We start from the raw sequence: 25,153 nt of genomic DNA, 5'->3' as shown, positions 1-25,153 counted from the left end.
GTGTGTGTGTTGGAGGGGAGCGAATTCTCTTGTGTGTGTGTGTGTGTGTGTGTGTGTGTGTGTGTGTGTGTTGGAGGGGAGCGAATTCTCTTTTGTTTTACTTGTTTTAATGCTCAGAGCCAGCTCTTCCTAATGTGTTTGGGTACTCAGCCATCAGGGAGAATTTCTGCGTTGGGGCACAGGGCTGGGGAGCAGGAGGAACCCCATCATGCCCTCCCCCTTCCCCCACTGGGAACAGTGCTTTGAGGAAGTGCTGTGATGCCCTGCTTTGCCTTGTGGGACCCAAATGTGATGGGAGGGGCCGCTGCCAGGCAGGAGGGGTGACGGGGGATTTGGAGAGCAGTAAGGCAGCACAGAGGAGGCAGGAAGGCTGGGTCAGGGGGAGGCCAGGCGAAGAGGGCCGGGTGGACTGTCAGCTGAGCCTGCAGAGAGGTCAGAGAACACTGCCAAGGTCTGGGCAGGAGGAAGACTGCCATGCGTGTTTGCCCCGTGGGACAGCGGGGGACTTCTGGGGTGAACCGGGCAGTGGTAATATGACAGTATTGGCACACGCACGGGCCACCGCACTGGGACAACCATAGGTGAGCCTCAGTGGGGTGCTCCTCGGATGTGGGCTTACAAGAGGGGGAAATGTACCCATTTGAGAGCCTGTCACATCCAGATTCAGCTCCTGGCTCTGCCACTAAGTTGAACAAGTTATTCAAACTCTGAACGTCGGTCCCCCAATATCTAAATTGGAGACAGCAGTGCCTACCTTGCAGAAAGAATAAATTTGTGGTGTAAATTAAGCCTCCATTCCCAACGCATAGCAGAAATAACAGCAAGAGCTCCCCACAGAGCCCTTCCTCGGAGGCGCGCATGGTGCAAGCACGGACATCACAGCTCCGTTCGTCCTCACGGCTACGCTGCGAACCAGCTGCTTGCCTTATCCTGCCTTATCCTGGCTACCGTGCAGGGAACCCGAGGCACAGAGAAGGAAGTCACTGGCCCAAGATCACACTGCTGGTTAAGTGACAGGGCCGGAATGAGGAACCCAAACGCTCCAGCTCCGAGGCCCGGTCTTGACCTTTCTGCTTTACCATCTCTGGCTGGCGCCATCCTCGTTACATTTCTGCTTGCAGGATAGGGAATTCTGACCCGGATTTGGCCACATCCCAGGGGCTCTCCAGCTCTCTCAAGGAATTTTAAGAGATCTTCCCAAAAGTGACCGATTAAATTCCTGTGGGTATTTTTCTTTAAAAAAAAAAAAAAAAAAGTTCAGGGGGTGTCGGACAAAGATGCATTGACCAAAGAAACGGCAGTTACCGAAGGCTGGGAATCTCTGTGGCCACGGGCTCTTAAGAACCAACATGTAATTTTAAGCCGTTCTGATTTTGCTTTTCTGGTGCTTTCTAAGAAGCCACACATTGAGTTGGAGAAATTTGCAGGCTGTCACCCTCTGGGATTGCTTCTGACAGCTCTGTCCCTCTGGCACTGCAGTGCTAATGAAAAACACTAATTGGACTTGGCCAGTGGCTGGGATGCTTCCCCTTCTTGGAGTGCAGAAGACAGCATCGCTTTCTCTGTGGTTTGTCCTCGTCTCTTCGTCGCCAGGAAGAAGGAAAGGGGGCAACATGAGGAAGTGAGAGGACTTGGGGGGGGGGTCCACCCTTTGGGTGGACACGGTGGACATTCACATCCCCTGAGGTCCCTGAAGGCAAAGCCAGGTCTCTTTGTCACCCCAGCATCCTGAATGTCACAGGGCCTGGGCCAAGGACGCTCTGAATATTCCGTGAATGAAGAAGCAAAGGAGTGAATGAATTCTTTTATGGCCCATGAGCTCGTGTAGGCTGGTTCCTTATGCAGCTCCAAGAAACCGCATCTACAAGCAGGCTGCTCCTCATTCTGGCTTCTGGAGAACTCAGATGTCCTCAAGTACAGCTTTGAGGTTTGCCCACGGACCACCCCACCCCCACCCCCGCTCTATCAGAAGCTGCAGGGCTGGGCCTGTGGACCTTGGCTTCCTTCCTGAACTTACCTGTCTGCCTGTTTCCCCACAGGTGTCCTCTCCCTCCCCGCATACTTCAGCCCTTACAACGGTGGGTCCCTGGGCCACGACGAGCGAGCCGACGCCTACGCTCAGCTGGAGCTCCGGACCCTGGAGCAGTCCCTCCTGGCCACCTGTGTGGGAAGCATCTCAGAGCTGAGTAAGTGTGGGGCATCCCAGTCTAGCTGGCTCTAAGGGAGAAGTCAGGGAAGAGCTCACCTTCTAGGTTCCAGCCTCCTGCCCCTCCTCCACACTGTCTCTGAAAGCCAGATCTTTCTAGGCCAGAGATGGCAAACTGGAGACCCACAAGCATGTATGGTTTGGTTAGCATGTGGGCTGAGTCATAGGCAGATTTGGATCTCTGGTTTCTCTTGAAAAATCAGATGACCTCGTGCCTCTGCACCCCATTCCTGCAAGGCAGCGATCGGGGGAGCTAAGGAGCAGCAAGGTGGGCAGCACGTGTTCCCTGCAGTGTCACATAGCTCAGTATTTTACAGCTGGCCCGATTCGTTCATTTGTTTCACCTGCCTGGGCCACACTGCTCCACATTTACAATTGCTATTCTTTCTTAAAGTGCCCCCTGAAATCTCAGTGTAGAGAATGGAAGATAAAAGCAGAGCTCCTCTGGCGGAAGTTGCTTATGCTGGGGTGGCCTCAGCCCTGCAGTGGCCCTGGGCTTCTCCTGGTATCTCAGAGCCCTGCAGAACACAGATGGAGACCCCTTAGTCTAGGTCATTACTGTTTGGCAGCTGCTTCAAAAGAGACTGTTAGGCAAGAAATCTCATGCATCTCCTGATCTCTCTCTCGCTGTCCCAGTTATTTAAGAAATCAGACTGCACACTCCACCTCCTTAGTTCTCCCTTGTGGCCCCATGAGACCGCCCAGTGACGGGTTGGGACACACACAGGGGTGAAGTGCACGGTGTGGAAACAGGTGCAGTTTCACTCTGCTCTCGCCCTTCCCACTTGTGATTTCTTTGAGCTTTCTTTTTTTTTTTTTTAAGATTTTATTTATTTATTTGACAGAGATAGAGACAGCCAGCGAGAGAGGGAACACAAGCAGGGGGAGTGGGAGAGGAAGAAGCAGGCTCATAGCGGAGGAGCCTGATGTGGGGCTCGATCCCATAACGCTGGGATCACGCCCTGAGCTGAAGGCAGACGCTTAACCGCTGTGCCACCCAGGCACCCCTTCTTTGAGCTTTCTGAATGGTGAATGGCAACCTTTTTGCTTCTTCAGGACACAGCTTCCTCCCTCCATCCTTCTTCCCCCACCTCCTTCCTCCTCCTTCCCAGAGCAGGAAAGAAAGTGCCTGGTTCAAGGTCATAAGGCAGATTCATCATAGGGCTGGGAGAGAAAGCAGGACTTCCAGCTTTCTGTCTCCTGGGGGCATCACAGAAGTCAGGGCCAGTGCATGACTGCCCCAGGACCCTGTAGGAAGTAGGCTTAGGTATGTCTGGTTTATGTGGCCACCCTTCTAATTGCCTGGGCCTGTGGGCTTCCTAGATGTGGCCAGCAGCCCGGCCACCAGCATCTCAGGCAGCTGAGATCAGGATTGGAGTCTGATCCTTTGCCTTTTACCATGGCAGCCTCTGTGCCCATGACAGTCCACAGCCAGGCAAAGGGAGGACCATTCAGAGACTTTCCTCAAGAGAAGGACTTGTCATCATTCTGCCCTTATCATTCAGCCCCTATTGGTTCTACCTTCTAAAAATATCCCAAGTTTAGTTTACCCCTTTTGCCGCCCCCTCTCCTATCAACTCAGCCCAATTTAGGGCCATGTCAAACACAAATTGGATTGTGTCACTCCTCTGCTGAATATCCCTCCATCCTCCCATGGCTTCCCAGCTCGCTCAGCGTAATCCAAACTCTTCACCACAGCCCGAATCCAATATATGATCTGGCTTCGTCGCCTACTACTCTTCTCTTGTGGACTGTACTCCCTCCTGACCAAGATCCTCCCTCCCCAGGGCCTTTGCACTGGCTCCTCCCTTCTGCCTGTGACCATTTCCCCCAGACACTCAGCCATGTTGGTCCTTCATCTCATTTTCCTCAAGTCTCTGCACAAATGATACCTTATTAGACAGGCCTTCCCTGAGCACCCCCTGTATAGATGAGCACCCCATTCTCATTCCTCGGGCTCCCCCCTTACAACTTGAGTTCATTCAAAGCACTGGTCACCACTTAAAATGTATCTCATATTCACTTGTAAATATGTAAAATGTATCTTATAAAATGTATCTCATATTTACTTTCCCCTGAATAGAATGTCAGCTTCATGAGAATAGACTCTCTCTGTTTTGTTCCCTGCTGTACTGTACCCATGATTAGAATAGTCCCTGACGCCATGTGTGTGTGTGGAAAGGAATGAGTTCTGTATTGTCCAGTGTTTGCCTCCTAAAACCCACCTAGGATGGGTCCACACCCTGGCCCAGCCGCTCCTCGGGGCAAAGGGAAGAAGCATACCCCTTCGCATCCTTTCACAGACGACCAAACAGGCTGGATCATATGTCACATTGCCCCACCTCCCCACCCTGAAACCAGGGTTTTTGCTAACCCACTGTGAAGGAGGGAGGAGACGAAGATGGAGGCCGATAATGCAGATTTTCTCTCCAAGACCGAGGAACTTAACGAGGCTAGTGATACTTGGCACCGAGCTCCTCGTACCCGAAAGTTTACCGCGGGTTGAACAGGCATTAACTCCCTGCACCTAGCCAGGACCGGCCTGCCAGGTGGTTTAGAAGTTTCCTTCTTGCATCAGGCCCAGCTGCAGAGGGAATGTAGGCACTTGTATTTTTCCCTGTCCCTCTCTCCCCACAAAAAGGTAAGTGGGAGGGAATACCACATAAACAAAATGAAGCATTTCTTTTTAAAGGTAGCTGGGTGGTATAGGCTCATTTTGAAGAGTTACCTTGCAGACTCTTGCCTGCCGTTTTTATCTGATGGCTCACGATGAGGGTTGGACAGACGAGAAGCCCACAGCTCTTCTCACCGAGGCTCTCGCGATTAGCCAGCCGTGTGGGCTTGCTTTTCTGCGCCTTATGGGCGTTTCTGGACTTCAGACTGAGGTTTCACCGAGCTTAGGATCAACTGACGCTCAAGTACAAGGACCTTTCTGGAGCAGCTCAGAGCACCCACGTGCACTAGAGCAAGAGTGCAGGCCGGTCTGGGCCAGGACTTCTCAAGTCCGCTGCGGTGACGGACACGGGTGCTGGGCCCCCGCTCTGCTGCAGACCGAAACCTTTGTAAAATAGAATAGAAAACGCATGTCGAGAAGCATGAAACCAAAGACATGTAAAATGCAAGCCAATTTTTAAAAAATGATTAGAAGATCACTCTGTCCAATTGCCATGAGACTTTTTTAAAGCTCACTCTCAGTTTCTAGAATTAGCTTGTTGTGACCCAATATCAAACAGTAACACACAGTTTGCAGGCCTGTCTCAGGGCACAGACCACACTTTCATGAGCCATGGCCCAGAGCATGTGTTTGGGATTCAGGGTCCCCAGGTTGAGTCCAAGCTGGTCCACTTACTAGTACAGCCAGGACGAATCCTCTAACTTCTGTGAGCCTGTTTCCTCGTTTGTAAAATGGAAATACCTCCCTCACAGGGAGGTTGTGGAGATTAGATGAGATTTAGTCTATTTTTCCCATTTCTCCAGCCTAGAAAATATGAAGTGGCAGGGAGGAAGATCCCCCTGGGGAGAACACCCGAGGGGAGCGGTTGGCTTTGGCCGGAAAGGAGGGCTGCTGAGCAGCGGGAGTGTTCAGACGCCTGATCAGAGTTGTCCGCAGGCACCTGCTTCTTGGTCTGAGGGACTGATGGCATGCAGCTGGGCCTGGAGCTGAGAGGCGGGGGACCTGCCTCTCCAGCAGCCATTCTGCTGCCTTTGTGGCCCTTCCCACACCCCCACTCTTCGGAAGGCCTCTTTTTGTACCCGACTTCCTTTTAGGGAATGCTTAAGGGTCGCTTCCATTTCTTCCTTGATTTTCTTGCCTGCATTCTGGCTGGAAATGTGCTGCCAAAAGGGTTCTACACCAATAACAATAAAACAATCATAAACATAATTAATGATAATGGTTCTACCTTGTCAAGCCTTTGAAGTGTTTCCACAAGGTCTCTCTTTGATGCTATCAGGGACTCTCTGACTTCGCCTCCTTGTGGTCCTGTGATGCTACCAAAAGGTATGATATTTTGACCATGAGAGATGGAAGCCAGGTTTCAGCTTAGTGCAGCCAACTTAGCCGTACTACTAGCTGCTGTGAGACAGGTTGGCCTGGGGCTTGTCCACGCCAGTTTCTGCCACCCAGGAGCCCGAGGGCAGGGCTGGGACCTGGCATCTCAGGGCTAAGACTCCGCCCATCCTGGGAAATGCGGGGCAGGGCTTGACTGCATGGAAAAGAATCCGGGAAGGAAGAGCACCGTGGAAGGTGGCCTGGAGGGTAGAGGAATGATAGGAATAGGACAGTAATAATAATAGTGTTGTATTTCACCTTCACCAAGTACTCTGTGCCAAGCATGATGTTAAGTGCTGTACACTTACTATTTATTTGAATCCTCACAATGTTGAGGTTAGATAGGTAGATCCCATTTTACAGATGAGGAAATGGAGGCTCTGATGAGACTTCTGTGAGGCACATGGTTGGAAATAGCAGAGCTCTGATTGGAAGCCAGGTGTATCTGACTCTGGAATCTGGGCTCTCATCTGTTAACCTGGCGATTCCGTAATGTCACTGGACATGAGATTCACCGAGGGAACTTCTGCAAAAGTGGATGCCTGGGTCCTGCCCAGACCAAGTAAATCAGTCTTGGGGATGGGAGCCAGGTGTCCGTAAGTCGCAAGGTACCCAGGCAGCGAGCTACAGTCACAGGGATGAGCAGAGTCAGGTGTGGAGAGAGGAAGGGCAGGGAGGCATGGAGGTCTCTTTGCTAGTGGAGATCTCCAGTTCTAGGAGATTTCCCTGCTTGGAAGCCAGACACCGTCACTGAGGCTGTCCTAGGGGAACTTGGCCACTAATGGGCTCAGGTCAAGCCCTACCAGAAGCTGTACTTTAAAATGAAATGAATATGTAAGACTATTTCTTGATTCTGTAAATGTTTCGGGGGCACCTGTCGTGCAGTAGACCCTGTGCAGGGTGTTCGGGACGCAGCGGAGCAGAGAACCCGACTCACAGAGGCTGTATCCTGAAGGTTAATTGAATAAAAGAGCTGGTTCTGCCACACTGAATGCCCTTCACCAGATTCAGACCTGCTCGTTTCTCTCGCCTTAGGGCCAGCCTTGTCCAGAGGCTTTCTTTGGAAGGGGCTATCTCTAAGGAACTGCCACGGGTGGGGGGGAGCTGGCCCACAGGCAAGGCCCCCCTCAGTTCTCAGGCCTGAGGAGAATGGAAGGGTGCCACTCTTCCCAGAACAGAGGGGCCCGCAGGTGCCTGGGGCTGCGTGGCCCATCCTGTCTCAGCATTGTGGCCTCACACAATGATGGGACATTTCCTGTCCCAGGCCAGTGGGATATTGAAAAGCCTCGACTTGGGTAGTAACACAGCGCAGGATATGGGGACCTGAGGACCCCACAGACCTCAGCGGGTCAGGCCTGGGTCACAGTTCGGTTCATGCCTGCATTCAAATCTAGACTCTACCGTTTACTAACCACAGGATCTTGGCTGGTTAAGCTCTGAGCACCACAGCCTCCCTGTGACCGGGGAGACATAGGGGTCACTTAAGTGTGTGTTTACCAGATAAGCCTCAATTTCGTCACCTGTAAAATGGGGATAATACTGGGCCCCAGCGTTAAAAGGATCAGATGAAATTCTGTTCCTGGGAAACCGAACACTCAGCACGCAGTGAGCACTCAGGCCTGGTGGCAGCGGTCGTCCAACCTGACATGTTGCAGATGGAGGGACCTGCCCCGCAGAAGCGCCTGGGCTCTACGCCAGACGGCACGGCAGAGGACCACCGCGCAGCCTGGCGTTGGGTGTTGGAGGCCGGGACTGCCTTGGTCAAAGAGCTGGGGAAAGGCCCCTGCGGTGGTGGAGGGAGGGGGGATGTCGAAAGAGAAACCACATTAGCATAAGTTCTGAAGGAGACCGGCCCTGCCAAGTCTGTAGTTCGGCTGTGCAGGCGAGACTGGCAGTGAAAGGAAAGTGAAATTGCTCTCCTGTGTCTAGGTGACTGTCCCCACCTCCGCCTTTTGGCTCCAGGGTTAACAGCAATTACACGCCGCAGCCAGGGGAGCTGTTTCTCTGGAGCTGTTTCTCTGGAGCCACAAGGAGCCTTGGAAGGATGGGGGTGGTGAACTCAAACTTCTCTCTCCCTGTCCGCCCTCCCCGCAGGTGACCTGGTGTCCCGCGCCATGCACCACATGCAGGGGCGGCGCCCGCTGTGCCCGGGCTCCAGCCCCGCCCGCCAGGCCCGCCAGCCGCCGCAGCCCATCACCTGGTCCCCCGACGCCCTCCACACGCTCTACTACTTCCTGCGCTGTCCGCAGATGGAATCCATGGAGAACCCCAACCTGGACCCCCCGAGGATGGCCCTGAACAACGAACGGTAGGGGTCTCCCTGGGGCTGCTCAGCAGGGGCGATGCAGCGAACAGGGGCCTGGCCCTGGCCTGCGGTCGTGCTCTTCACCCTGGGTGGGGGTGGCCCGGGATCGTCGAGGCTCAGAGTGGATTTTGGCTTCTGTCTCGGAGGTTCCAGCTCTAGCACCCACTTCCTGGGCTCTCCGACATTCAGTCGCCCCTTTTATAAAAACAGGTATTCACAGCTGCCTGGAAAGGGGCCTGTGAGAATTGAGTGAGCGAGGGCTCCAAGGAAAAGCACTCAGGACGGTGTCTGGGTAGGAACGGGCCCTCCGTCGATGGTAGCTGTCACCTCTTGTGATCGTGGTGATGCCACCGTTCCCATTGCTGGTAGGGATCTAAGGCCTGCTCTGCCCTGTCCGCTCATGTCACCGACAAGAGCACTGTGGCTCTGGTAGGTTAGTGGTTGCATAGCCGCAGGACCCAGGCCTGCTGCTCTCTCTACAGGATCCTAACCCTTCCCCGGCTGGGAGCAGGGCTGCTAAGAACAGATGTGAAGGTTTTGCACTGTACAAGGGGACCCACTGAGGGGCACAAGTGGGAGACAACCACAAGGTCATATCAGCCTGAAGACCAGGTGCCTTTTCTAGTTGGTCTTACTCAGAGGGCTGCCTTTTAAATTTTTCTCCCTAGAGAGGATGCTTTTTTATAATTTGCCCAAAACATCACATACACTGGCATGAGCCTTGGCTGGTGGCTAACATGGCCGCCCGGCAGGGTCTGTCTGGGGGCTCAAGAGTTGCGTGCTTAAAGGTCCTGGGAGTGAGTAAGACTGGCCCTTGGTTTAGAAAGCATCATCGGCACGCCTTCCACCACTCAGCAGGCCCTGGAGAGGGAGTGAGCCTAAGGGGCTTTGTGCCACATGGTGAAGGAAGCTGACCTACAGCCTTGAAGAGCGAAGGCTGCCGCTTTCCCAGGCCTCCACCCCAGCTGGCTGCTGCCTTTGAGAGGCGCTGGGTCTCATCAACTTTGCGGTCCTCACGCCTGCTCCACCACCAGGCCCACTACTCCTGTGCCCCCACGGTCACAGAACACAGAGGGGCAATGCACCCCAGCTCATTCAAGACAGCCATCATGAAAATACGGGAAATCCTGCAGACATACAACACACATGGCAGGCTGGCAATGCAGTGGCCCGGGAGTCAAGGGGTCTGGGCACAAACGGCGTTCATGGAGCTCGAGAACTTTATGCAAGGTTTCAGGTCTCCCTGAGCCTCCGCCGCCTCTGCTGTGAACGGGGTGGGAACGAAGCGGTTGTAAGGGTTTGGATCGTGATGGCGTTTCCTGAGCGCTTACTGGGCTCTAGGCACCGTGCTGAGCACTTGACACGTGTGCCCTCGTGAGTGCACCCACAGGAAACGTGCGTGCTTCACGGCCCCATTTGACAGATGAGGAAGTGGAGGCAGGGAGATTTGATAATTTGCCAAGGCCACAGAGGCTCTGCTCCCAACCACTACACATGCAGTACTGTCTTTCATGACAAGAGACAAAGCAGCAGTGGCCCGGTGACACACACGTAGTAGGTTCCCAGTAAATGCTGCCGCTGCTGTGATTACGACCACGGTCATTATTAGATTGTCATCGTCTTGGAGAAGGACAGTGAATGTGGGGCCCGACCCCGAGCAAGAAGGCGGCTGGGGTGGCTCCAGGCTTCCTGAAGGAAGCACCCGGCAGGAAGGTGGAACCGAGCAGAGGCCCTAGGCCGCAGCTGTTTCTGCTTTGTGGAGAAATGGTTGTGGTTTCCAGAGTTGGCTGGGAGGGAGAAAGGGCAAGGAAAACATGTGAAGGGTGGGGGTCTTGCTGGTTGTTTGGTGAGGTCCCAGCAGTGCTAGACGGGGCCCGATCACCCAAGCAAAGGTGGCTGGGAGAAGATGAGGAGCCTTCTTTGGGCCCACTGCCCCGGCCTGGGCTGCTTGGCCCTCTGGCGGTGGCCGTGGCAGTTGGCCGTGGGGCAGGCCCGGGAGGTGCTCCTCTGTAGCCGTTGCGCCCAGAACCCCTTGACTGTATCTGTGGCTGCCCCCTGGCTTTCCTCCTGGGAGAGTTCCCGGCCCCCGTGCTGTAAAGCACAGCGGCAGGGTTTCGGTATGACCTGGGCTGTTGTCTGGACGTGATTGTAGCCGCTGAGCTTCAAAGTGTGTGTGTGTGTAGATATCTCAGTATTTAAAATCCACACTGTCTGTGGCACAAAAAGAATTGGTAGCTAAGGCATTTTTCCATGAATCATTTCAAATGAGTATTAGATACATGAGGAATTGGAAGCGCCATTAGGAAAAAAGTATCCAGACATTTCAGATTTGGGCACAAAAAGGAGGACACCCTAAAAATACCCAGGCTGGCAGACAGCCTGACAGCTGTGTGGTGGCCCGGCTCCTGGCTGTCGAAGGGGATCCTGCCATGCTTGGACTCCGTCGGGTTGGGCAGGCCCTGGGGAGCCTGGCCGGCCCTTCCTGGGGGCCACCCGAGCTCGCGTTCCACGGCAGGCGAAACCACACGTCTCCTCAAGGCTCCGCCATGCTGGTACCCTCGCCAGAGCTCTGGGAAACCTCTCTCCGTGCACACAGATAGCCGGACTTGGCTCCAGGGTGACAGAGCTTTGCTTTCGTGAGTCTGGGGATGGCTGGCTGTCTTTCTGCCCCCTGTACCCCCACTTCATTGACTCTTGGAGTTCCTCCCTCTGTCCCAAGTCCACCCAGCCAGAATCGGACAGAGCCTCTGATTGCCGGTGTGATGGCGTAATGTGGTCCCGAGGCCCCCGTTCCGGGATTGCATGGCTTGGGGATTCCTGGGTCTGTGGGGATTGAGTGGCCTCTTCCACTGCCTTGCTCACAGGGGCTAAGGAGCTCAGTGGGGTGGCATGGGTTTGGCCACATGGTAGCATTGATGGTCTACTTAAGTCTATGCTCAGATGTCTGCTTGGAGGAAATGACCCTTCTTCCTTCCCACGGGGGGCCGTGTGACCGCATCCATGCTGATAGAGGGTGGGACATGCGTCCGTCTGTCTTGTGTGAAGCTTATCATGGCCTCCCCTGCTACGCCATGTGCTGCCTCTGCCCGGCTCTGTCGGGCCCGAGTATCTGGCCGTCTCCCCAGAGCCTCTTGCTCTGGGTGTGGGAAGGGAGGTGGTGGGAGGAGGGAGCTGCGGCAACAGTAGGAGCCCAGCGTGGGCAGGCGGGGCGGCGTAGCAAGGGACAGCCGGGCACTGTAGCATCCGTGCGCGTGCTGCAGCAGTGAGCCAGCAGCACCAGGGAAAGCAGTCCAGGCTTTGGCGCTGACGCCTCGACTCTGATCCAGCCTCCCGCACAGGCCTCTCCACGCTCCAGGCTCCTCGCCTGTAAAGTGGGGAGGACAAAGTGAGATGACACATAGCAGGCAGCCGGCTCTTCCTTCTAAAAGGCCTTTCTACCTACTTGTGTTTCTTTTGTGCCCCCTAGATCAGCAAGATAGGTGCCAGAATGACCTCCATTTTACAAAGGAGGGCATGAGGCCAGAGGGGGCATCCAGTAGCTAAGTGGCAGCTGGGCAGGGATTTGAACCAGGTCTGTCTGACCTCAAAGCCCTTGCTCTTCACCGTGCCCAGTTGCTAAGCCCTGGTCCTCAAACTCTCAAGACTACCCGATTGGGGGGGGGGGGGTCTCCCGGGGCCATCTCGGCCCCACCTGCCTGCCCATTCCCAGCACCCATCCCTGGCCCCCCCGGCAGAGCCTGGCACAGGGAGACTCCCTGCCCCCTCCCGGAGCGCCGTTCCTGCTGGCAGCTCGGCATCGCAGGCGTCAGCAAGGCATGAGGCAGGGTCTCAAGCACAGGCTTAGTCACAGCTGCTGCCCTGCAGGGCATGTCATCACCCGAGACCAAGCTTGAAAAGTGAAAGAACTTGCTGTCAGACATCCAGGGTTGCCCATGGAGATGGGGGAGCCGCCTTCCCCCGAGGTCTGCAGGAGAATGGACAGCCATCTGGCTAAGTGTGGTCCTTGCTAGTCGTGCCTGGAGGCAGAGGGATGAGCTAGTCGAAAGAGCATCGTGGGTGGAAGAGACCTCCTTGGCCATCATCCTCGGGGGGACGAGGTGTCTGGGCAGCGGGGAGGACAGCGACGTGGACACACAGGAGCGGCGGGAGGTCTGCCAGCTCGCCAGAAATTGCTGGAAGAAAGCGTCATCAGGCAGAGCACATGAGGGAGACAGATAGTTTGAGGTGCAGAGAGGGCTGAGGTACACAGGAGGTGAACCAATTTTCTGCTTCAAAGCCTCGGGCGCTGGAGGGCCCGGGCTCAGCAAGCGGCATTCCCAAGTGTATGTGATCTGACGGCGGTGGCGGCCGAGACGCCGGGCCTTTGAGGACTCTCTGGGAATCCTAGGAATGACAGCAGACCACTTGTCCACAGACCGGTGTGTTCTCTGGAGCCCTGGCCTCTTCCCTCTCGCCGGCCTCGCCCAGCACCCCTTGCTGGAGGGAAGCACACTCAGAAGGCTTGGGGGCTGCCGGTGCCCAGGATGCTAAGCCAGGAGGACCGTGGGAGGCGAGCCAGAGTCTGACTGGAGACGGAGCCTGCAAGCGTCCGGCGTCATGACTTCCTAGCCTGCCAGAGCCCCGTCTGAGGAGGGAACTGCTAGTGAAACACGCACCTTTCAGACCGGGCTTATCACTTAGTGATTTTAGAGCCTTCGGCCAGCAGGTTCCGCCAAAGCTCGGGTCTATAGACCAACAGCACGCAGTCCTCACAGTCACTGGTGAGGTGCGAGATCTAAATGAGTTCACCTTGCTGACATTCTAGAACAGTACCTGGGACACAGTGAACGCCAGACCTGGGCTACTACAATTACAGGGTCACTTGTACTGGACAGAGACCGCATGGCAGGGTAGAACGCGGTCCCTAGCAGAGACAGACTGGAGCATTGTGGTAGGGAGCAAGGAATCGGAGGGCAGGACGAAGCTGCAGGAAGCCGGGGCCCTGCGGGCCGAGATAAAGAGAGGGCTCAGCTGTGGCTGGAGGGTCCTGGCCCCGTCCTCCAGCTCAGTGCTTTCCGTGATTGGGGGCTTCTTCTTCGCCCTCACTCCAGCCTTCCGCACTCAGTGCCCGGACCCCTCTGAGAGCGAGGGGAGCAGAGGGCGCCAGGCAGCCCTTCCGACTCTGCTCACCTTGATGCTGCGAGGAGAGGCATTCCCCCCGAGACCCATCCCAGCGGCCCGGCCTGGAGCGTCTGGTCTGTGGTCCTGCCCCACCAGACAGCCTCAAGAGGGACCAGGGGCCCAAAGTGCTGGCTTGACAGTCATCTGAGGATATGGTTCCCAGAGTGCTAGCCCTGCCGAGGCTCCGGGGCCTGCGCGGACGAGGAGACCCTTGTCCAGGTGAGATCCTGGTGGGAGACGGCGTGTGTCTGGCCCAGCTCTTGGCTGCTCCGTTCCATGTCAGGCTAGTCAAGAAGTTTCCAGCAAGTGTGTGAACAGAATTCAGAAGTGGTGGAGCCAGCCAGAGCACCAGCCGTTCCGGGTCCCCTCACTCCCCCAGAAGTCCACACCTGTGGTTTTAGATCCCGCCCAAGAGGAGGAAGATTCCACAAGCCTCTCGGGTCCCCCTGGAGCTGTTCCCTCTGCTGTCTTCCAGCAAGCAGTGCTGCAGGTCAGCTCATCTTTTGGGGCCTCTGTTTCCTCGTTGGGAAAATGGCGAAGGTACAATGGTCACCGGCAGTAAACGAGATAATGTGGCGAAGCCCTGCGCTCAGCGCCTGGCTCATTAAAAAAAATATATTTATTAAATGGCAGCTGCCACCCTCCTCATTATAATGCTCATAAACACATGTTTGACACGCAGCGTAAGCTGTCTTCATTGACCTAGAATGGCGTTTCTTACAATGTGGTTCTCAAGTGGTCTCTGTAAGATCGGACTAATGCGTTCCTGCTATTACTAATACTGGTATTACTAACCTAACTCCAATGACTGCTAACGCAACTAGTAGCGTGACTCCATCCTGCCCCGACGGAGGCAGCCAGCGTTTGGAGAGCGCAAGGGGCAGGTGCCATCTTCAGTGCTTTGCTTCTTGACCCACTTCTCCCTGGGCTCCTGTGGCCCCGTGGGGAAGGGATGCAAGAGAGTTATGAAGGCGGAGTCCCCAGCCTCGTGAGGGAGGCCGGAGACAAAGAAGGAGCCAAACCCAGCAGACCCTTGCCACCTGATGGAGCGAAGCTCGGCCCTCAGGCCGCGCAGCCTGCCCGGCTGGCTCCCAGCTCTGCTGCTGACGATCTGGTGGCCTTGGGCACGTCATTTAGCTTCCGTGCCTTCGTCTCTTCTTCACAGGGGTATTGTGGGGATCGAGTTCATATACCGAGAGCCCTTAGAGCAGCTCCCGGCGCACAAGATGCTCCGTCACCCTCACCACCGCCACATTCAGGGGACCTCGCAGAACCTGGTGGGGTCGGGGAGGGCCTCCGAGCAGCCTGGGGTTTTAACTGGGCCATAAAGGACAGCCACCAGGAAGACTGGGACAGGCCGCGTGGCAGGGGGCAGCAAGAGTCACAGAAGGACTTTGTGGTTTCAAAGTGTGTATTTCACGACAAAACCGGATCTACATTTTAAAATCACAAGAATTCGTTGGAGAGAATTTGGGTTTTGTTTTTTCAAGTTCTCATTGACTGTGTATCTAGGCAAATAAGTCGAGGTGGGGCTAGAGCGGCTCTCCAGTGGGAAAGTACATCCTCACAGGTGCCGGAGGGTCACATCCAGCTCCTGCCCCTCTGGCTCTGGGATCCAGGCAAGTCCAGCTTCCCAACTGAGCCTCAGTTTCCCCTCTGTGTAAAGTGAGCCACCTTTGCTGGCTCCTCTGTGTCCAGATTCTGCCTCCTCGGGGCACCCCCCCAAGTTCTGGGGAAATACTCCCCGTACAAGTGAGGTACAAAGAGAGGAGAGGCGCCTCTTTGTTCCCTTCCAGATGCAAAGGGGGGATGTCTCCCCTCAGCCGAGCACTCTACATAAATAGGAAGCGCCATGGATAGGCTGTGTGCTCAGTCTGAAGAAGTGGGCTCGTTAATCTTTTGCTCAGCTTGCGAAAGTGTTTTCTTATCAAATAATAGAGATGATGGCAGTGGGGGCTTGATGCTACTGACTTAGGGTTCCCTTAAATACCATTTCAAGAAGATTTGCAACGTTAAGCTCTTTTCTCTCTTTTCCTCTCCCCCTTTCTGTGCATTAAATTCCCATCTGCTTACCCAAAGTGGAAGTAAAAGAAATCAGAATAGCAATTGGGTGAATTAGTACTTGTTTCCCTGTGTTCCCCAGACTGGCGCCTCCAGTAACTTCTGAAGTGGCTTGTTTATGGTCCGCCATGGGCAGTGACCGGTGCCTCCAACACCCGGTCCTTCCCCGTCACTTTACCCACTGCTGCGTTCCTCCAGAGCACCTTCCTCTGCCCGGTGATACCTGGCTGCTACCTGTCTGTCTGCTTACCTGTCTGCCCCCCGCTCCCCACCCTCTAGAATGTGAGCACCATAGACCAGCCGTGTTCCCACTGTGTGCCCAGCACGTAGTAGGCCGTTAACAATTTGTTCAGTTAATGAAACAGGATGCAGAGCCTGAAGGCTGGACTCTGGTGTCAGAAAGACGCAGCATGAGGTCTCTGCTCTGCCAGTTCCAAGCTGGGTGACTTTGGACTTATTTCTCTGGCCTCAACTTCTCAGCTTGCACTGGAAAATGGCTTGATCCTTCCAGAGGCTCTGGCAGCAGTCATGGGAGGCCCTACGTTTAGAGGAGTTAGCACGGAGTAAGCTTTTCATACATGGTAGCTGCTGTTAGCTGTGTAATTACTGTTTTCGTCAACCTGATGGAAGGCCTAAAACAACTAAATCGTGTTTAATGCATAAATAATCCAGAAACAATGGTGAATTTTAAAAAATCACATCTACTCAGAATGCGTGTTTTCTCGGGGCGCGGGGTGGCTCAGTCAGTTAAGCAGCCAACTCTTGGCTTCGGCTCAGTTCATGATCTCAGGGTCGTGAGATCAAGCCCCGTGTCGGGCTCCATACTCAGCCGGGTGTCTGTTGGACATTCTCTCTCTCTCCCCCTCTCCCTCTTTCCCTGCTCACTCTCTCTGTCTCTCTCTCTCATTCTCAAATAATTTTTTTTTTAAATGTGTGTTTTCTCTCTCTGTCATATACTCGCCCTCAGTCCCTGCCCTTAATTCCTTTAACTCAGCCCTGACAGAAGCCGGGGAGCCAGGCGAGGGACAGAAGGTGAAGCAGACCGGATGTCACAAAGCACTAAGTGAGGACTGCTGTGGACAAAGATGTGTACAAACTTTAGATTTATCACAACCTACCACCCAAGGATTGAAGAAAACTTTAAAAACTGGATTTCATCCACCCATTGGTTCAAAGACCAAGCGGACTGAGAGTCAGACATTCCCCACCGTTCCTGGGGTACCCTGGCCCCTTGTTTGCTGGTTCAGCCCCAGTGCTCCCACAGCATGGGCTGTGGTTACTAGGTTCCAGCTGAGGAGTGAGATGACCTGATGTATTTCACACGGGCTGGAAGCATCTAGTCAAACTTCACAGTCCATAAAGCACTTGACGTACACAGCTCTCAGAGATTTTCACAAGAGCTCCTGGAGCAAGCTGTTACTGTTCCCATTTACAGATGAGCAGACTGAGCTGTAGAGAGGTCAGGGGGCAGCCAAGGTCACAGCTAGGAAGAGGCAGATTGGAGCTCGGGCAGGGAGGCGTGATTGTAACAGCACAGTGTTCATACCATCGGGGGTGCTCCCAGGAGAGAGGACGCAAGACCCCAGGAGCCGGGTCTCTTGGGCAGCACCACCTCTACCCAGTGTGACTTAGGCCCGCGCTCAACCACTTGGGGCCTCTTCCTCGGCAGACGAGCGCCCACTGGCTCGTGGTGGCCAGCCTGACAGCGGGCATGTGTCCAGCATCTGACAAGGAATGAGCCAGGGATTGGGGGCAGACAAAGAAAGTGGCAGAGCCAGATAACGGGGGATGGGGAGATGGCGACCAGGCTGGATCCTGGCCCTGCCGTTGACAAGTGCCCTTAGGGGCTGCCTGTTGCGTCTGACTTCCTGCCGCATTGTTGGGGCCACCGGTCCTCACAGAAAAGAAGACTGGGAGGGGGCTGCCAGGCCTGGGGGCTTCATTCACTGGCAGTGTTTTTGTAACACGGCAGCCACAATCCCCTTTGTGTGCAATATCGCCAGGATCCCGGAGAGCCTGGGTGTGCTGGGAAGCCCCAGTTCTACAGAGAATGGCCTCGCCTTCTTAACGGTGGCTTTCAGGGCTGAGCTGCTGACGGCACAGGCACTGAGGGGACAGGAGAGCGGCTCTGATGATGTCTATCTCTGGCCCGCTCCTGCTTGCCTGCCATGCAGCTCTACAGATCCCCCTCCTCCCACAGGACCAACCACCTGGGACGGGACAGCCACCTGGGACTTACCCCACTTTGCTGCTTTCGTATTGGACATCCGGGAGGGAAAGTCTCTCCAGAGGTCTGGAGAATACCCCTGAGGCTCTGGGGTCCAGCCCGGCCTCCCGTTCCCTGCTGACTTCAGCGCTGATGAGGCCATAGGTGCAGAAGCTGGAGTTTGGGTGGGGCCTAGGTGAGCCCCTGAGGCCAGCCTTTTGTCTACCCTGCCTGCTTCCGGGGTTCCAGCCAGGTGGTGGGCTCAGAACACCTTGCGGGTGGCAGTTTGGTCTCACGAAGGACCCCAGAATCTTTTTGTTTTTCGTTTTGAAGCCAAACAGATTGCCGGTGGCTAGCTCTGTGACCTTGGATCTGCATCCCAAGCACTCAGAGCCTCAGTCTCCACGTTCGTAAAACGCACACTAATAATTATACCCCCCTGCAGAGTGGCCTCATGCCGGCTCGGCACATAGTAGGCCCTCACCAAATCGTAGCAGTGTGGCTTTACTGCCCAGGAGCCCACGCCAGAGTCTTTTTCGAAGCTTCAGTTGGGATGTGGGTGTGGAAAGCAAGGTCAGTCCTGGGAGCCCATACCATCTTTTCCTGTTCCTCTGGCTGGGCTCACCAATGCTGATGATGTGGGTCAAAGCCACTAGAGGCCAATCAGGAATTACCCCCTGACGCCTCTGTCAGGCCCCAAGAACCCCATGCCCCTACCGCCTCCTAGAAGTTTCTAGAAACTCTTTACCTGACAGCGTGAACGGGTCATCTTTTTTGCTTTAGGCTGTGGAGGAGGGAAGGACAACTTTTATGTGATTATACTCAGCTGAATCTGAACAGGAATACCATCCAGAAACCCTAAAAAAAGAATCCCCCCCCCCGCCCCGGTGTCTGAGACAAATAAGCAGAACAGCTAAGCCACAGCCTCCTCCCAAGCCTACCTCGTTGGCAGAGGCTGATGGTGGTGCAAGGGCCCTCGCTGTGTGTGTGAACAGGTTGGAGGCCTTTGCCGGTCTGGCTTCCATATGGTGAAAGAGTTTGTGGTCTCTCGTCACCCATCCCAGACGCTGAGCAGAGGTGCAGAAGGTGGGTCTCACGCACATGGCAGCTCCGCAGGTGAGGCGTGGCCGGCAGGCCAAGGCAGCCACACCCCAGCCAAGCGGAGAGAGACCTGCTTCCACACCGCTCCCTGCCAGAGTGCGGGGAGCAGTGCCACCGGGGCCCGCTGGGCCAGCCGCCTGCCCCCCCCCGCCGGCCACCGCGCAGGGAGTTGGCGCCTGAGTAACGGGCCCGACGCAGCACGCAGAGCCCTCCCTGTGGGGCCAGAGAGGGTGGCGAGGGGGTGGCCTGTGTGCAGGCTCCCCTGGAATCTATGCCGTCTTGCCCACAGAGATGCCACCCTGGACGCAGGCCCAGTTACCAAAGACAGATGGCCGTGTCCCCTCCACCGGGGCGCCGCGCCACGCTGACATCTGCGGAAGCACATCTGCTGCTTCCCTCCCCGAGAAGGCTCCCCTAGATCCTCGCCGTGCCCCCCCCCCCCGCCCCGCAACTGCCTAGGTCGCCCCAGTCGGCGGAGCCCGGCCCCGGGACACTGCTCCTGGGTCGGAAAGTCTCCTGTGAAATGGTTGTCTTTGTATTTATTTTTTTAATCTTTTTTAAAAGATTTTATTTATTTGACAGCACAAGCCAGCGGGGGGTGGGGGTGGGCAAAGGGAGAGCCTGATGCAGGACTCGAGCCAAAAGCAGACGCTTAACTGACTGAGCCACCCAGGCACCCCTGGTCGTCTTTTTATCTGGGAAGTACTTTCTTTTTCTGAAGGCAACCATTTGCCAATGCCCAAGCCAACTCAAGCCTCCAAGAATGAAAGATGAAGTTGGTCCCCATTTCACGAGCTCATTTGCCTGCAGAGAGTTGGGCCAGATGCCCTTGACTTCATGGCACATGGAGCCCTCTGGGAAGAACTCTGGAGCCCCACAGAGAGTTCTGGAGTGAGAGCAGACCCCTGAAAACACAGTCGCAGCTGGAGGGCTTTGCCGCCAGGAGGGAGAAACATGCCACACATTTACAGATTCGAAGACTGCGGTTCTAACGTGGGCCCCTGTGCTGAGGGGTGGGAATGTCAATGGGCAAAGTCGCTGCCTTTGGAGAGAGCTAGTCTGAAGAGAGAGCGGGCTCGCACACAAATGAAATGATGGCAGAGCGGGTAAGCACTGTGAAGGCGCAGTGCTGGGGGGCAGAACGGAGAGCCGCTTCGGGGTGGGGGACGGCGTGAGCCCGCCGTGTGCCTTACAGAGGGCCCTCATGCTAGGGTGACCAGATGTCTGGTTTGTCTGAGACAGTTTGCCGCCCATTGTGATAGGCAGCAGCATTCTGGTTTTCTCTGAAAAGTGGGCCAGTTTGGGTGACAAAAGATATGGTTATTGTGCCTAAAACTCCTCATCCCTAAGATGGGGGACACGGGGAAGTGTTCAGAAAGTGGGGGACCAGGGCCAGCTTCCTCAGCTGGGCGGCAGTGGAATGCTCTGTGTGGGAGCTCGGGGGCTGGGGTACACAGCCAGAGACCTCATCCCAGTTCTGCCAGTTACCGAGGAGCATGATCTGGGGCAAGGCAGTCCGCCTCTCCAGCCCTCAGTTTCCCCATGTGTGGGGGAACTGCTTCGTAACATCGGTATGAAACGAGTCAGTAGGTATGAGGGGCTTAAAACAGTGCCAGGTGCTTAGCCCGCTCTAGAAATATTGTTAGTGTTTTTCTGTTATTCCCGCACGCCTTGGGAGCCAAGCCAAGATGCCCCAGTCGTCACCCGATTGACCTCCCATCCCACTGCCCACTTTTAGGCTCCCACGGGGCCTGACGGGCAGACCCTGGGAAGAGGCAGAGAAATTGCTCACAGCTAATGACTTGGTTATATTCTAAATTTATATCCATATGTATATCTGGGCAAGTAGAGGTTTTTTAGGCCTCTAATCCATAGCAGATGAGTTTTAATAAGAAAAGAGTATTTCTCCCACAGCAAGCCCTGAGCTCTGCCTCTGACAGCAGTCCTCTGACCCCACGCAGAGATCCTGCCGTGGGTCAGCTCCAGGTGCTGGGGCAGAGTGGCTGCTGGAGAAGATAGGCCTGGGGGTCAGAGGAGGTGCTTACCCGACTCGGACTCCAAGCTGGGCCAAACCATTCTGGTTTACCAAGCAATTCTAGAAAATTAATTGGCCCAAGATGTGCCGGACTAGAATTGCTTCCTTTGTACTGGGAGTAGCATCTGACTTCAGTGGGACACGGTGGGTTTTTTCCCGCATGGATGGTTTGGCTAATGTTTGAGGCCACAGTGGCTCTCGGAAATCTTAGACAACCGATGGGAAGGCCTCAGAGCTGGCCTGGTAGAGCTGACCTTGACCTTCCCAGAGGCGTGTTTGCCTACAGAGCTGTTGTTCGATCGGGCAAAGCTTGGCCCCTTTGCTGGTTCCGGATGCTGCCACTCTATAGCCCTAGCCCAGACAGCATGGGGGGAGGGGCACGGGAGCTAGGAGGGGGTGATGCAGCAGGGAGATGGCCCCGTGCAACCCCAGTGCTTGGCAGTGGCCCCACCTGAAGGTAGGGCTGAGGGTGGGGGACCGTCTGGCTGGCCGCCGTGAGCTTCCTCTCCTGGACTAAGCGTGCTCACAGGCGGGGTGGCTGAGCTTCCTGGGGAAGGGGGCACTCTTCGTAGGGAGCAAGCAAGCCGAAGGCGGCACGGACCTCCCCAGACCCTTCCAGCCCCCGGAGCCCTCTGTGCTCCCTGCCAAGGCTGGAAGTGAAGAAACCGCAGCCTGGTTTTCCCAGGGCTGAACTCAGGCCAGGTCTCCAGGTCCTGCCCAGCCGGGGGGCACGTCCAGGGCCTGCTTGCGTGCTCAAACCTGGCTCCTCGTGGGTGGGCACAGAGGGGTGGGACCTGCCGGGGGAGGACAGAGGGCTTAGGGCACACAGCCTCCAGTTACAGGCCTGTGCCCCTCTGCCAACCTGCCCCTCTCCCCGAGGCCGCTGCCCACCTCGAGGAAGAACAGAGCCTGCTTTGAGCTGGAAATTAGAGTCGTTTCCTGTTCCATGTTGTTAAGACACTGCTTATAGGGCTGTAATCCCAATAAATCATAAGCTTGCTGAGTGGGGCTGGGTTTATTTTTTTTTCCAGGCTGCAGGGACCTCTTAAAACCAAGGCCTTAAGAAGTTCATTCTCTTTCATTTTTTTTTTTAAGGGGGAAAAATGGCTTTTGCAGGCCTGGTCCTGTCGAAGGGCCTTATGAGACCCGTGGCTTGATATGGTTAACTTAGAGACACGAGGAGAAACTGAGTCATGACGTGTGGGGCCGGTCTCCCTGGTGCTTCGGAACCGGCTCCGTGACCTTGGGTGGAGCGCTTGCCCCAGGGGGTTTCCGTTTCCTCCCCAGCAAATAGGAGTCGGTCAGGCAGCGCCCGCCTCTTCACGCGGCAGGCCCGTTTCCACTGGTGCAGCTCCCAGCCGGTCCCACGTGGCTGTGGCCGCTGTTGGGCGCACACACGGACAATGCTGCCGGTCGGTGGTCCTTCTAAGCGTCTTGGTTTGTCACAGCAGCAGCCCCACCCGGTGTGCTGGTGTGCACAGCGTGATGGTTTTTGGGTTCGGCCACCGGCAGCATTTGGGGCGTGCAGGGGGTGCAGGTCCCTGGACATAATTCCGTGCCCACCTCCCCACCACGTCACATGTTGGTGAGTCCGTGTTCCTTGTCGTTGTCCCTTCCCATGTGCAAGGTCCCGCGACCGCCAAGGCCGAGAGCCTGTGCTGCCAGAAACAGCTTCCAGATCACACTCAACATAGTGGTTGCGTTTGTTCTGTCTGTTTTATGAGCTGGGATGGAGTGGGTGATGGGCAGTTTGCTGGCAGGCTTTTGCAATCTTTACATGTTTATACTTGCTGCAGGGCCGGGGAGGGGAGAGTCGGCTCCGCTTGAAGAGCTAGAGTTGAGGCATTTAATAGGACCAGATTCCTATAGCCTATTTTGCTTTATGTGTTTTCTGTATCAACAGATACTAACATAGTAATAATCGTTCACCTTTATTGAGAACTTGCCGTGTGCCAAATGCTGGGCTGAGCACTTCCATACGTACTTCTCGCGAGGCGGTCCTTTTACTTATACCTGTCTCACGGATGGGACGACTGAGGCTGCAGGTGCACAGGACCACAACTGACTTTGTGGCAGTAGCACGGGAAGACTCCCTCCTGAGCCCGCACTCTTGATCACTGCAGAGCAGATACAGCCATTGTCACGTGGGGTCTGTGGAATAGCAGCAGAAGAGGTTCTCACAGTGGAAAATATCCAGAAGCCACTGGCTTACCCCTTCTTTAAGAGAACAACAGGCCCAGAGTGTAATGATCTGCCCCAGGTTGTGGAGCCGGTTCACTTGCTTCCAGGACACTGGGGCTTTCTTGCAGTGAGGGTGCTGCAGGGAATGGGGTAGGAGCCTCAGTTTGCTGGGCTGGGAGGGCGCATGTAAATCATACGGTATTCTAGAACCGGCCAGACCGTGTGCCACCAGAGGCAGAACCCCAGCCCCACACTCAGCCCCAGTACAGCCTTGTCTTGAGGTAGTGATTCTCAAAGTATGGTTAGGAGTCTACAGGGTCAGAATTATTTTCCTAAGAATAAGGTGTTATTTGCCTTTTCACTTTCATCTTCTCACATGTGTCCAGGGGAGCTTTCCAGAGGCCATGTGACAGGTGATGACAGTATCACTGAAGGTTGATGGGGGGTGCAAACTTGCATATTCACATGTTTTAACATTTTCTGAACTTATTTATTTGAGAGAGAGAGAGCACGTGGGGGAAGGGTCAGAGGCAGAAGGAGAAGCAAGCTCCCTGCAGGGAGCCTGACTCGGGTCTCGGTCCCAGGACCGAGATCATGACCGGAGCTGAAGGCAGATAGCTAACTGACTGAGCCACCCAGGCACCCCTAACATTTTCTGTTTTGATTTCTGATACAGTAAATAGCCATAGAATAACACACTTAAACAAAACCTCTTTGGAGGCCTCAATAATCTGAAAGTGTACAAAGGGGATCCTGAGACCAAAACACTCCAGAACCGCTAGTCAGAGATATTGGACCCAGCAAGGGGGAGTGTTGGCGGCAGAGGGGCTGACCAAAGGGGGTTCCTTCAGCTGTGCCCCCTCCCCCTCTGGCACAGCAGATACCTGCCCTGGCAGTGAAAGGCTTGTAGCCAAGCTCAGCCTAGAGGAACGGCCAGAAGAGAGAAACCGCCTTTTTTCTTTGGAAGGGGACAAGCAGGAGACCCTGGGGCCAGTGCAGAGGTCCGCCATCCCCAGCCTTGCTCCTCTGGAGCCCTCTCACCGGGCGGGTAGGAGGCAGCCGTGGCCAGTATGGATGGGAATTTTTATGGGGATTTTCCAGAACGTCCAGGAATACAGGCCAGCTTCTCAGCATGTCCAGTGGGCTAGATGAAATTACCAGAAAGGAAGTAGTAGCCTGGAACCCACAGGCCAAGGGAAGGATGTTACTGAGAAAGTCCATGAATTGCTTGTAATTTTGTCTTCCCATGGCTCACAGAGGGGTGGGAAGGCCAGGGAAAAAGGCCTGAAGAGGTCCGTGTGGGGGCTGGCACTGCCTTGTTGGTGGACAGGTGGACGCCAACCACGACCCCAGAGGCAGATGGACACTCTTAACCCTGGAGGATTTCTGTATGTTGAGAATATCTAGTCAGCGTTCAATTCAGGAAATGGAAACCACTCTAAGTATTTTAAGCAGGAAGGGATTTAATGCAGGGAATTAGATGCCAATAGAATCACTGGAAGAGCTCAAGGAGCAGGTTGCAAGGCCGAGCCTCCAAGGATGCTACCAGACTCCTCCAGCCGGGGGGCTGTTCCCTCTGAGACATCTCCTGGAAATGCAATCCCGGATTGAAGCCGGAATCGAGACGTCTTTGTCGTTGCTTTCTGTAGCACTACCACTGCCTCTGAAGCACTCAGGAAGGCAGAAAATGGACACTGGAAGGGTAAGAAAAGAAAAACAGACCTCGTGTCTCATGACCTGGCTTGCTAGCAGGAACAGGCAAAGGGGGCACAAAGGTGGGCTCAGTCTCACACCTATTTACCAGATCTGCAGCTGCATCTTAATGGCGAAACCTAATTTGCCTCCAG

The 25,153-nt window shown here is 55.2% G+C and overlaps 1 protein-coding gene across 2 annotated transcripts in view; it reads left to right on the top strand.

Annotated features, from left to right (window-relative positions):
* Window positions 1-25,153, top strand: part of ABTB2 (ankyrin repeat and BTB domain containing 2) — a 170,158-nt gene that overhangs the window by 123,392 nt on the left and 21,613 nt on the right. For both annotated transcript variants that reach the window (XM_087854740.1, XM_045808515.2), the window contains exons 2-3: window positions 2,040-2,186; window positions 8,352-8,565. In XM_087854740.1, the coding sequence (XP_087710866.1) occupies window positions 2,040-2,186; window positions 8,352-8,565 (361 nt within the window). The remainder of the gene's footprint in view (window positions 1-2,039; window positions 2,187-8,351; window positions 8,566-25,153) is intronic.

The sequence above is a fragment of the Ursus americanus genome, chromosome 24 (assembly GCF_024610735.1).
Source record: "Ursus americanus isolate L20-20 chromosome 24, mUrsAme1.1.p, whole genome shotgun sequence".
Lineage (NCBI taxonomy): Eukaryota > Metazoa > Chordata > Mammalia > Carnivora > Ursidae > Ursus > Ursus americanus.
Note: the sequence above shows the minus strand (reverse complement) of the source record. Positions and strands in the feature narration are given on the sequence as shown.